At 36.5% G+C, this 13,570-nt stretch overlaps 1 protein-coding gene across 7 annotated transcripts in view; it reads left to right on the forward strand.

Moving 5' to 3' along the window:
• Nucleotides 1–13,570, forward strand: part of LOC150083093 (cytohesin-1-like) — a 491,792-nt gene that overhangs the window by 309,257 nt on the left and 168,965 nt on the right. For 5 of the 7 annotated variants that reach the window (XM_090377032.1, XM_090377029.1, XM_090377033.1 and 2 more), the window contains exon 10: nt 5,860–5,874. The exons of the other annotated variants lie outside the window; for them this stretch is intronic. In XM_090377032.1, the coding sequence (XP_090233158.1) occupies nt 5,860–5,874 (15 nt within the window). The remainder of the gene's footprint in view (nt 1–5,859; nt 5,875–13,570) is intronic. 7 annotated transcript variants of the gene reach the window in all.

A 13,570-nucleotide genomic window follows, 5' to 3' on the forward strand; every position in this document is an offset into this window, starting at 1 on the left:
TCCAATATAGTCAGGTATCCATTGGCAGTTATGGTGTTTGTTATTTTTGAAAGACACCTGCTAGGTGCACATCACACAGGGTGGTGTGGCACCTAACAGGTGTCTTTCAAAAATAGCACTCCTGCCTTACCTTCTACTTCTAATTAATGATTAAAATTCTGAAATTATTTCCAGCCTCCTAAATATGATCAAACTTTTACTGCAGTTATTTGTGAATTTTGTTTTCTTATGGTTTTTGCAGATTAATTAAATGCAGGCACCTAATGTGCTGTGCCACCATTTGCATAACACTATCAATTTGCATAAAGCATCATGGGAACTAACTTTCTATTAAAGTTTGAAAGTCCATGTTTTGTTTAATGTTCAAGGTTAATTGTCTGTCCATTCCCACAAGTTAAGTAAAGAAATTCTCTGACCACAGGTCACACAGTTTTTTTACTTAACTTCAAGTGGTTACACAATATTCTGTGTGACCACAGGAGTGTTCACGGTTGTTTTTAAATGATTTTGTTACTGTTTTCACATAGTAAAGATGTGGAAATGCAATACTCATTCACAATATTCATTCCAGATGGACACTACTCTGTTGGAAGCAAAATAACTAGGTATTGCATGTTATGAAACTCACCAGATTTGAAATAAAATTTTTTAAAAATGTGAAAATTAAAGTGTAGAATTATCTAATATTTATGTATATTTTTAAAAATTTTTTAGAAGTATTTGTACATATAATAAGAGGAATATATGTGCATGCACACATTTAAAATTTTGTTCACTTAAGTTTTTCAGCTGGAAAAGAAAAATTGATTTGTGTCTATATTTTTTGACTGATATAATATATATATATATTATATTATATATATTTTTTTTTGACTGATATAAGATATATATATATTATATTATATATAAATATATATATATATATTTTTTTTAATTATCAGAAGAATTATTTTTTTTTTGATTTTTTTTCTAAATAACAACTGATAATTTTTAAACTACGTTTAAAATTTGAAAACAAATTAGGGGACAGAAAGAGATTTTAACTCAGTAAAAGAAAAGAAATTCTCTAATTCTTGTATTACAGTAAGTGAAATGCAATTAAAAGCTAAAAAAAAAAACTTGTTTTAATAATTGAATTGGTTGTGTGTGGGGGGGGGGAAATCACATCCTTGGGCCAGTGTGTACCACTGATATAGCCAGTTTGGGGGTGGGGCTTACATATAAAATAAATGCCGCACTTAAGTCTTATCCCTTGAGAAACTGTGATTATCTATCCATCCAGTATCTGAGCATAAGCAACATGAAAATACAAACTATACTCCTTGTCAAATTACAGGTTATGAGATAGAGATGCACAAATAATAGTTAGTCCTTATGTATATATATACAAGGGCTGTTCCGAAAATACATGGACTGAGATTATTGCTCTGAGTCACTTGAGAGGTTGGTATGGGTCCCCTTTTTGAAATCACATCCTTCACACTTTTTACAGTAGTTCACTAGCTTCTGAAAAGCGCTGCAGGATAGCGGATGTGGCAGATTTAACATCTTCATTTGTGTTTGTTTTTTTTTCGGTTAATCTTTACAAGCTGGTATATCTGGTTCTGAGGAGGCATGACATCACTGCAGTAATCTACAAGTTTCGCTCCTCCCACTCCTCATGTTCAGTTTACTCTGTCACGTGACCCATTCCTCCCCCCACCCTCACAATTGCACAGAAGCACACATCAGTTTCAAATGAGTACCAGTTTCTACGGATGCAAAGATAGCACATAAACTGCTGCCATGCTGAAGCGAGCATCAGTTGCCACGTGACCAATTTGCCATGCATCTTTGTGGCACGTGATGATGGCAAAATAGCATGGAAACAACGACTGTATGCCAAGGTACCAGTTTCTACGGATGCATTGATCACAGGAGAACTGCCGAAGTGTGCGGCAGTTGTCACGTGATCAAATTCATGGTGAAGTAGCAGAGAAGCTGAGGTAACAATTTCTATGGATGCGATGATCGCAGGAGAACTACTCATATGTGCGGAAAAAACCAGTTATCCATTTAAATTTTATATAATTTCTTTTAAAAAATTGTTAGGATACACAGTAGGTGAATTTATTCATATGTAAACAGCAGGTAATGGGTAAAAGTTGCACGGGACAGGCTCGCTTAACTATAAATAGGCCTTGTATAAAAATTCCTCTTTCTTGAGAAATTACAATTTATTAACTCTCTTCATGACTGAAGTGTGTTTTACACGGTTCAATTTATGTAAAAAAAAAAAAATGAACTACCAATTCAGCAACAGAAGACTGATATGTCCAGAAACCTCTCAACTCTTTTTTGAGGCTCGGGAATGCCCAGAAATTGCATGATGCAAGGTCTGGGCTATATGGAGGGTGGTCTAATGGTTGACCACCAATTTTCGCTAAAGCTTGCATTGCTGGTTGAGTGACACGTGGCCTAGAGTTATCTTGAAGAATAAACCATTCTTGATTAAGCAGTTCCGGTCTTTTTTTGCAAATTGTTCCTTTGAGGTGAACTCACAATGTGTTAGCATAAATTTCTCTATTTACCATTTGTTTTCAGGAGCCTAGTGCTGCAGTATTATTCCATGGGCGTCAAAAATCAAAATCAACAACAAATTTTTTGATGAACCAAAAAATTCAAAATTTTTTTGGAGATAGTGGATCATGGGATAAGGAGGTAATTATCCCCTTGTATAAGGCATTGGTCAGTCCACACCTTGAGTACTGTATACAGGTCTGGAGGCCTAATTTCAAGAAGGATGTAGAGCTGCTGGAACGAGTGCAGAGAAGGGCAACAAGGTTAGTGAATGGAACAAAGGGTTGCTCTTACGAAGAAAGGCTTAAGTTTTGCAAATTAGTGTCTGGAGACTAGGAACCTGCGAGGTGATCTGAGTGAGGTGTATAAAGCCTTGAATGGTTTGAGCATGCTCAATGCTGATGAGATTGTTCCTCTTAATTTATGCCTGGGCATAAATTCAAATTGAGGAAAGACAGTTGTAGGATAGATGTGCAGAAGTTTTCCTTTAGTCAGCGTGGTTGATTGCTGGAACAAACTTCCATCTGTCATTGTGGAGGTTGATAGCTTAAATAGATTCAAGGCAAAACTAGACAAACATTTAGAGCGAGTGGATGGGTGAAATTGGAAGATTTTTTTTTTTTTTTTTTTTTTTTGGCTGATGCTATATAAGCTTGTTTTCTTGCATCATGTGCCTTTACTAATAATAATAATACGAGTAATGATGGTGTTTCCATATGCTTGACTGCTCTTTGGACTCTAGATCAAAATTTTTAATCCAGGACTTGTCACATGATTATTTTATTCAAAAAGTTGAGCTGTTCTTCCACCTTGTCAATAAAAGCTTGACAAAATTCAACATGGCATTCTTTTTTGTTCTGCAGGCAGATCACCCATCTTGCGCAACATGTGACATGTTAAGGTGCATCTTTACAATTTCATGACATCTTGCTACAAAAAAATTTCAACTGAACTGCCAGATCACGAATCGATAAACTTCTATTTTCTTTCAATAATGTTTCAGCTTCCTCGATGTTTTCATTATTCACTGAGGTTGATGGATGCCCTCTTTGTTCATCTCGTAAGCTTTTTTTTTTTCGTCTTCCACCACTTTAAAATGGAAGCATTTTAAAATCTTCCATCATTTAAATACAGCCATTCTTCCCAAAGCTTCTTCACTGTATGCTTCTTGTATCATCTCAAATGCATTCTGACCACTTTTGCCTGACTTTACACAAAATTCAAAACTCGATTCTTTGTCTGATAATTAACGAAATATCTTTCTCATCCCCCCATCATAAAACACACGTCACATAAACTGTTATAACGACCACAAAAATGAATACTATGTGATACACTTGCACAAACTAAGAAAAGGTGGAGGAACATTCCCAAACTGCTAACTCGTCACTCGTTTCCATAGCAACGAAGCATGTTGCCAGTCTGTGTATTTTCAAAATAGTGCTTGTGTATATAAAAAAAAAAAATCAATGACCACCACCACCAAGGTCAAATAAGACACAGTGTTGATGATCAAATAGCAGTCTATATATATAAAACACCTAGGTATGCTGCCCAAATTTTCCAACTGCTAATTGTTGCCAGCACCCATTCATGCAGTTCACTTCACATGACTACCATACCAGGCATTCTTTATTAATTTTTGTACTAACCTTTCTAAGTTTTAAGAAGTGCAGAAATGGCTGAACAGTATTTAAGAACTTTGAGAAAGTGTAGAAGAAATGCTGCTAATGAAACGTTAGAAGAGAAATCTAATAGACTAAGAGACCGAAATGAGACTCTATGAAGACGGAAAGAAAACTTGAAGAAAGAGAAGCAAGATTGGAAATGAGAAGACGCTGCAGGACTAATCAAATAGAAGTACTGGATGCGAATAATCAACAAGCTGTAATTAATGTGGAAGAGACTTCCTATGTAATTAATGTGGAAGAGGTTTTCTGTGTTTTACAACTGTGACACATATTTCCTATGTGTCACAGTTGTAACATATAGGAAATATGTGTTACAACTGCGAGTATTGCAATGCAAGGTATTGGGGACGTGAATTAAACACGTTGAATAAATACACTAAATGCTGTCATGATGGAAAGGTTTCACTTGACCCATTGTCTGAGACGATGGGTCAAGTCTCTACTCTATTACGAGAGGCACCTCTGTAGCCAGGTGGGAAGGAGCAGCAGTGCATAGCACACGTTTCTTGATTAGACCCGGGTTCGAGCCCGTCACCACCAAATACGGAGGATGTGGAAAGGTCAGGGAATGACCACCGCATATCCCGGAGCAATATGGCCTTAGTTGCTAATGCTCCTAAAAAAAAAAAAAAAACCAAATAAATAAATCTATTACGAGAGCTGCTTACAGGGGGGATACACATGAAGCAAATAACTACAGAGAACATATACAAGGGTATATGTTCTCTGTAGTTATATAACTCAGCAGTGGCATTCGCATCAATGGGTGCAGAGATTAAATCAATGCCTGGAAATGGCTAAGACAGTTTTTACAAATAGAATGCAAAATGCATAATGGAAATGTGGAAATGCATATTTCCATTACGTCTTGAGTAAAATTCAAGACATGGTCCTCTCATTATGATCAACAATACTTGACAGAAGAATCTACAACTGAAAATTTTTTGAAAATAAAATACATCTTCTTGTACTTGAAGTTATTCATTTATCTTTCTGACAAAAGAACTATTCTGAGGAAGAATGAATGCAAGCGACAATGAATCAAAAGAAAAATAACTTTATTAGCATTGGCATTTCCTTAATTTAAACAGAATTGTTTTTTCTTTTCTTTTTTTTTCAGTGAATGAAATAAATTGACAAAAGGACACACAAAGTGTGTCCAAGGTATATGAGGTGCACATATACCTCGTCTGATATTATGTTATAAATTGTCTGGAACCATTAACATAAATAGTTTCATAATACTTAAAGGGTCTGTTTATATTCATTTAATTGAAACAATAAGAAAATGTTTTTTGTTGTTGCTCACAGCCTAAATTGAAAATTCATTAATTTTCCATTAAAAATAAATGTGAATTAGTGAAAAATTTTCAGATTTCTTAATTCCTTATTGGGATATTTGGTCTTTAATTGAACAGGGTGATTAATTTTATGTTTGTAATATTATACATATTTGAAAAAGAAATTCATTATTTATTATTAGTGATATAGCATTATATTGTTAATTATTGGAAGAATTATATTAGAAAACTGAATAAATTATTACTTTATTTATACACATAATTAGATGATTTTTTTTTTTTTTCTTTTTTATGCTTCATACTCAAAGGAAGCTCCAAAATCAGTAAGTTTAAGGGCTTTTTTGTGAGCACTGATTGTGTATTCACATGTGTATATGGGTATGTGTGTTCATCTATATAAACACACACACACACACACACACACACACACACACACACACACATACAGTAGAATGAAAATGTAAACAAACTTTGTATAGGCTTGTATAGAGCATGGGCTTATCTGGCTTGGGATGAGTAAACTTTTTCTTCTGCATCCTCCATGAAAATGATGATGGAAAATTGAAGTTGTACTTCTGCTACATGTGTTTCCAAAATTGAGCCTTTGTGACCATATAATAGCTATGTCATGTGCAATCTGTTGAAAAAGTTTAGATTTGAATCATGTTGATGATTCAAGGAACTTGCATCGTTAAAATGGCTGAGTTAGCTAGTCTTGAGTGGAGGTGTCCCCCCCCACAGGATTTTTGTCACACCAACAGATCCTTCTCTTAAGATAAAGGGAAACATGTTGAGCAAAGAGAAGCATTTTAAGATATTTAGTGAAACAGTCTACATAATTACATCTTGTGGTGTATTAAGTATGTGAAAGTGAAGGGAGCTGTGTAGAAAAGTTAGGTTAGGTACCATTTGACTCTAGTGTGCGTGTGTGTGTGTGCACGCACATGCTCATGTACACACACATATATTATGGCTGCTTTCTCAAGCTCTGCATTTCTCTGTGCTGCCTTTATTAGTGTATTATTGAGTTTTTTTGTTGTTGTTTTGTTTGCTCTGTTTGATATGCTATAGTGTATGGCTTCAATTTTTATGATTCTTTCATTTTTTTACTTTGTTAAAAGAGAATTATTCTGGTTTACTGATTTTCAATGAATAAAAATTTCTTTTAGTAATAAGTCATTGATATGAATACTTTATCTCAATTTAAATACTTAATGAAAATATCAGAGATATATAATTCCCTTCTTTTCCTCTCCCCACTTTGTTGACTGGCTACATAATAATACTAATTGCAAGTCATTGGTTAGGGTGTTTTGTTTTTTTTTTTAAATAATGAATGGGTGCAGTAAAGTTTATATAATATAGTTCCCAGTCTTCTTATTTTATATGACTAGCTGCATAATCAGGTCAAAACATGAGGAATTATGAAAGACAAGTATATTGTTCATAACCCATGACACTATCAATAATTTTGGATAGAGAAGAGCTGAGAATATGAAAATAAGCAGTAATGTACTTTTTCAAATCAAAAAAGTGGTAATACAGTCAGTTCTGCTATAACATGCATTTTGTAACACAAATTTGCTCCAATGCGGCTGATATATTAGGGAACAATGCGAGTATAATGTGATTTTTGCGTTGGCTCATATGCGATTTCGTCTGCAAGTAACACCAGGTGAACTCAAAACCCAGCACCAAGCTGAACGTAGCAACCTGCGCAGCAATACATACAAGTTTACAAAGCTTAAAAAATGTCAAACATCAAATGTGTGAGCACTATATTTCCCATTTACTGTAGTTGTATTGGCCGAAGACACACTGTTGTCATTCGCTGTATTCGCAAGATAACACACAATATTGTAGGCCGACTTGTGTTTTCAGGAGCTCGTGTTTTTCTGTTCAAACAGAAATTTTGTGAGGCATCATAGCGTGAGCAGAGGAGCACATTTCTGGAGGTCACTACCATAAAACAATAAGAACAATTTGCAATTCCCAGTTTATTAGGCTTTTCTGTTAGTGTGATCTAATTATAAATGGGTAAACTCAATCTAACTGCAGTTGCAATAATACCAATAGTTGAAATTCTGTGGATTTCTATGTTATTATGGTGAAATGTGTTATCCCTTCCATGAAATCCTCAATCATATAAAAAACATAATTTTCAGAATCTTCCCTTCATTCCTATTTTTTGTTTCGTGAACTTGTCTCACTCGTGCAGTCAGTGCATTCCGTGTTCATCATTATTAATTGCTCATCTTTTTTACTGTTTTAAATTTTACAATAAAAAAAAAAGAAAAAAGAAAATGTCAGTGAACAGAAATATCAATCAATCAAGCAAACTTAATTTCTTGTCAAAATAAAGTGCTATATTTACTGTAATATTTATTTATTTATTAGATATTTAAGATGTTTAAACCTGTGTTAGCAATTTTATTGAGTGTCTAAACTTTTTTTTTTTTTTTTTGGTACCCTGCCCCTATCCCTATTTTTCCCATAATTCCTATTGTTTTTAATGCGTGAAATACCATAATGCGGAGATGTGTTATGGTATTTCATGTAACACATTATACAGAAATGGCTGTACCTATTGCCATCAGCAGGAAAGGTTTGAGTTTAATGCAACTCAAACCTTTCCTCTTTTAGAAAGGTTTGAGTCAAGCCATACCACTGGTACTCACTATTTATTGAGCCTTTTCATGGGTCTGAGTTATCCAATGTTAGATAGTTGCATACATTTTTGCCTGACATTTTTAAACCTGCAAACAGAAAGCCATCCTCTCAAACTATAGTGTAATTTATGGGCATAACACTGCTGCCTCATAATGAGTCACCTTGGCAATACGTTTGTCTTCAGCCAGACAAACTTTTAGTAGTAAGCCATTAGTTGATTATTGGAACAGACCTCCATCTGGTGTTAGGTAAGTAGCTAGTTGGAAAAATTCAAGGAGGAATCAAATAAACTGTTACATGGGATGGACAGGTGATATGGGAATTGTGGTGATTTTCTTTTTTCTACTACTGTATAAACTTGCTTTCTTCCATTATTTTCCATTAAATAGTAATATTAAATCGAAATAACCTAGTCCACTTATCATTTAGCATTTTAGCATTAGCATTAGTAGAGGCATATGATGCAAGAAAGCAAGCTTATGCAGCCTCAGCCAGAAAAAAAAAAAAAAAAACCTTCCACTTCACCCCTCCGTTCGTTCAAAATACCTGTCCAGCTGAGCCTTAAATTTATTTAGGCTATCAACTTCCACAACAAGGGATGGAAGTCTGTTCCACCAACCAACCACCCGCTGGCTAAAGGCAAATTTCCTCACATCTATCCTACATCTGTCTTTCCTCAATTTGAATTTATGCCCTCTCAGGTGATTATTCTGAGCAAGAGGAAGAATCCCATCAGCATTGAGCATGCTCAAACCATTCAAGGCTCTATACATCTCTATCAGATGACCTCGCCGGTGCCTAGTCTGCAGACACTGTAATTTGCAAAACTTTAGCCTTTCTTCATAAGAGCAACCCTTTGTTCCATTCACTAACCTTGTTGCCCTTCTCTGTACTCGTTCCAGCAGCTCTACATCCTTCTTGAAATGAGGCCTCCAGACCTGTATACAGTACTCAAGGTGTGGCCTGACCATTGCCTTATACAAGGGAATAATCACCTCCTTATCCCTGCTAGAAAAATTCCTGTATATCATTGACAAGACACAATGAGCTACTCTTGCAGCCGTCTGCACTGCTCAGAGAACTTCATATCTGCCTGCACAATTACCCCCAGGTCCTTTTCATTCTCTACCACTGTTAGTGTAGTACCACAGAGTTGATACATTGCTCTTGGGTTGCTGTTTCCCATATGTAGTACTTTACATTTGTCAATGTTAAACTTCATTTGCCACCCCTCAACCCAACCTTTCCAGATCCTGTTCCAGCATGATAGCATCAGTAATGTCCTTAATCCTGCCAACTTTTGTATCATCTGCAAACTTGGACATTAAGCTTGATACACCATCATCAGTATTATTTATAAATACAGAAAACAGTAATGGACCCAACACTGAACCCTGAGGAACTCCACTAATAACATTAGTCCACGATGAGCAGTGTCCATTGATTACCACTCTCTGTCTTCTCCCCCTTTATCCATAGCAGCAATTTGCCTCCAATGCCACCCTGCTCCAATTTGTGCAGCAGTCTTCCATGGTGCAACAATATCAAAAGCCTTTCTTAGATCCAAGTATGTAATATTAAAGTTATTCCCTGCATCCAGTTCTTTTGTGACTGCATCATAGTATCCAATCAAATTAGTCAGGCAAGACTTCCCCTTAACAAAACCATGCTGTGTCCGAGCTATAACTGAAGTCTTGTCTAGATGATCCTGCAGTGCTTCTTTAACGAGTGCCTGCATTAATTTCCCTGGAACAGAAGTTAAACTCACAGGTCTATAATTACTTGTGTCAGCCTTTGATCCTCCTTTGTGAATTGGGGTCACATTTGCACATCTCCAGTCTATGGGTATCTCCCCATGAGTCCTAGGAAGCTCTCATAATTAAGTCTAAGGGTTTGCTTACTTCCTTTGCTGCTTCCTTTAATATAACTGGATTGATCCCATCCACCCCAGGTGCCTTTCTTGTGTTTATCTTCAACAATTTCTCCTCCACTTTACTCTCAGTTATTACAAGATTATCTAGCTTACTGCCAAAGTTGAATACACCTCTGGCATTCCCCTTGCTGAATAACTCCTCATGTGTGAATGTCGATGCAAAATATTCATTTAGCTTGTTAGCTACCTGAGCAGGATCATCAACAGTTGAATCATCTATATCAAGTGGACCAATCTGATTCATCCCCTTCCTTCTAGAGTTTACATAAGTAAAGAACTCTTTGCTGTTTTTCTTTGCATCCCTTGCCAAAGATTTCTCGTAATCTGCCTTCGCCTGCCTAACCTCTTTGTAACTTGGTTACAGATCAACTTATATCTATCATAGGCTTCTGTGTCACGTGTTAATTTATATGTATCCCATGCATTTTTCTTCTCTGCCACATGTCTCATTAGTTCATCTGACATTGATTTAGGCCTAAACCTTGAACAATATTTCTTATTTGGTATGTAAAGCCTAATAGCTTCCAAGATAAGTTCTTTGAATGCTTCCCATTTTGAATTTGCTGTTGGTAACATCATCAGTTGGTCTCACTGTATAAAATTTAAATACTGTCTCAGACCATCGTAGTCACCTTTACAAAAGCAATAACCCTTCAATTTACCCCTGATAGTAGTTACCTCTTTGAGTAAATCCCACTTCAGCACACAGTGATCACTGCCACCTATTGGTTCCTTTATCTGCAGATTCTTAATGCATGAAGAATCACTACTGATAATCAAATCAAGAGTATTGCTCTCTCTAGTTTCCTCCCTAACATGCTGATGTATAAAACAATCATCCAATAAATCCACAAAAGCCTTGCTAGTGTGTGAGTGACAAACCCACAAATTCCACTCAATATCTGGGAAATTAAAATCCCCCATTATAAGACTCTCTGATTTACTGGCCCACTCTATTTCCCTGTACAGTTTCTTATTATACTCATCAGAGTCATTAGGCCTATAGCGCCGACCGGGCTAGCTGGGTGGGTAAAGTGCCTGCCTGGCAACCCAAAGGTCGCGGGTTGGTTTGATTCCCGCCTCGGGCTTCGATCAAAGTACTGCAAAAACCTTGGGAGGTGCATTATGGCCACAGCCTATGCGCCAACAACCACCAGAAAAAAAAAAAAAAAAAAAAAGGCCCATACCACAATCCTACTCTCAATTTTGATCTCCCAATGCTTATGTCACACCAAACTGACTCGACACTGCACTGTCCAGCGATGTCGACTAACTTCACTCCCTTGGATTTTATGTGTTTCTTAACTAATAGCATAACCCCTGCTCCATTCCTATATTGTCTATCCTTTCTGTACACATTGTACTCCCAAAATTCCAGTTCTGCATTCCTTATGTCTGTGTGACACCACGTCTGTGATATCCCAACAATATCCGCCTTTGATGCTTTGAGCAATACCTCAAATTCATCAAATTTATTTACCAAACTCCTAGCATTGGTGTACACGCAAGTATACATGCACCTGTTCTTTTTCTTAGCTACCCTAACACAACCCATATGTTTACTTGTACCACAATGACTCCCAGGAAGTCTCTGAAATATCCTGCATCTTGTTTTCCCGGCTTTTTCTCATTCCAATAGAAGCAGTGCAAGAATCACTTTCACCTCTGCCAGTGGCTACTGTTAATCTATTAGTGCTTGTATCCCCCCAAGCTAGCAGTTTTCCGACCTACCTAACACTGTCTCGATAGCATCAGCAAATATTCTTGCACCCTTTCTATTTAAGTGTATCCCATCCCTGTAGAAGCAGTCATTTCTGTTAACAAGTACAGACTAGGCTGAAAAAAATTCTACCCCATGAGCCTTGCACAGTCTTTCCAGGGCCGAATTGATTGACAAGGCTCTCATCATACACTCCCTCTTATCGTGTCTGGGCAGAATTGCAGACGCTCAAATTCAACCCTAATTCACTGCTTTTTTTCAACAGTGACCTGTACTTGTTAAGTAATTCTGCCGGTCTCCTACTCTTAATATCATTAGTGCCAACGTATACAACTATATCACCTTCTGTGCCCTTAAAAGATGATATCCGCTCTACAAAGTCATCAACCTTTTCCCCTGGCAGAGATACCCTGGTCCTGTTCCACCTATCCCGTTTACGAAGCATGCTCCCCGTCTACCCTGACAATAGAGTCACCAACAACTACTAGTTCCTGTGGGACCAGCGCATTCTGCCTTGGGGTTGCCGCTGTGTTACGTGATGACCAAGTGCAAGCTCTGGCGTTGATGTAGGCAGCTGAGAGCTTGATGGGCCCCTCAATTTAGATCCTTCGAGGGCATCCACCTTGTCCTTCAAGCTCTCATATAGGCCCATAACAACACTGAGTTATCACCTGATTTCGATAGACTCCTTGCATCGCACACACATAGAAAGACATCCCCCATGGCAGTATCATGTCCCGTATCTGATTGCTCCACAAACATTGTGCAAGCAGTGCATTTTAAAAGGCTGTGATTCAGAGGGCAACTGGCTCCCTCAGTTCTCCCCTGAGCCACAGCACTCCCAGCCATAGCTTGAGCCATTTGCTTGCTTAACTGCTCTGGTCTGAGTCATGATTTCGATTTAATTTCAATAAAATTTAAATTTCAGTACAAAATTATAACCCTAAACTTGTATCCCAACACAGTTATAACACTATATATATTTTTCAGTATAAAATATTATCTACAAGTTCTGTTTATATAACTTCCATATCAAGTTATGTATTAATTACTTATGTTTCGTTTGTAATCTAAGTCGTTATATGTATTTAGTTAAAAGTACAATTTAATTGACAATGAAGTTTAACAAAATTAGTATATTTTGCTGATTTATTGACAGTATTATATTATATACTATACTATACTAACGCTATCTAGTTTGGGATATAACGTTGTATCGTATAACAATGGCGCAAGTTACGAACGGTAAATCTACGGACACTTAAGTATTAATTAACTTCCAAATCTCACTGTCTCAATTCAGAATAAACTGATGATCCTGACTAGGTCTATAAGCTACTTATAGAAAATAATTTGATGTATCAATTGGTCAATAAAGCGGCTAAATAAGGCTAAAAAACTTCTCGTTCAGCGGAGTGCAACTTGTAACACGTGGATATGATACCCTTACCGATATTTTTATGCAATTACAAGGCCGAGTAAAGAATAAATACACCAGATTAATCCGAAAAACACAAAATAATGCTATACTACTAAATTTAAATCAAAAGTTTTAGAAAAACAATAATTTCAAATCAATAAATAAGAAAATCCTCTTAGCGGCTTTGAACACGTATGGCTCCCATTTAACACAACATTACTGATATTTAGCAAAGTATTGGAATCGGTCACTCATACCTGATTCCAATAGGTTACT

The sequence above is a fragment of the Mastigoproctus giganteus genome, chromosome 7 (genome assembly GCF_048544385.1).
Source record: "Mastigoproctus giganteus isolate SK-2022 chromosome 7, ASM4854438v1, whole genome shotgun sequence".
Lineage (NCBI taxonomy): Eukaryota > Metazoa > Arthropoda > Arachnida > Uropygi > Thelyphonidae > Mastigoproctus > Mastigoproctus giganteus.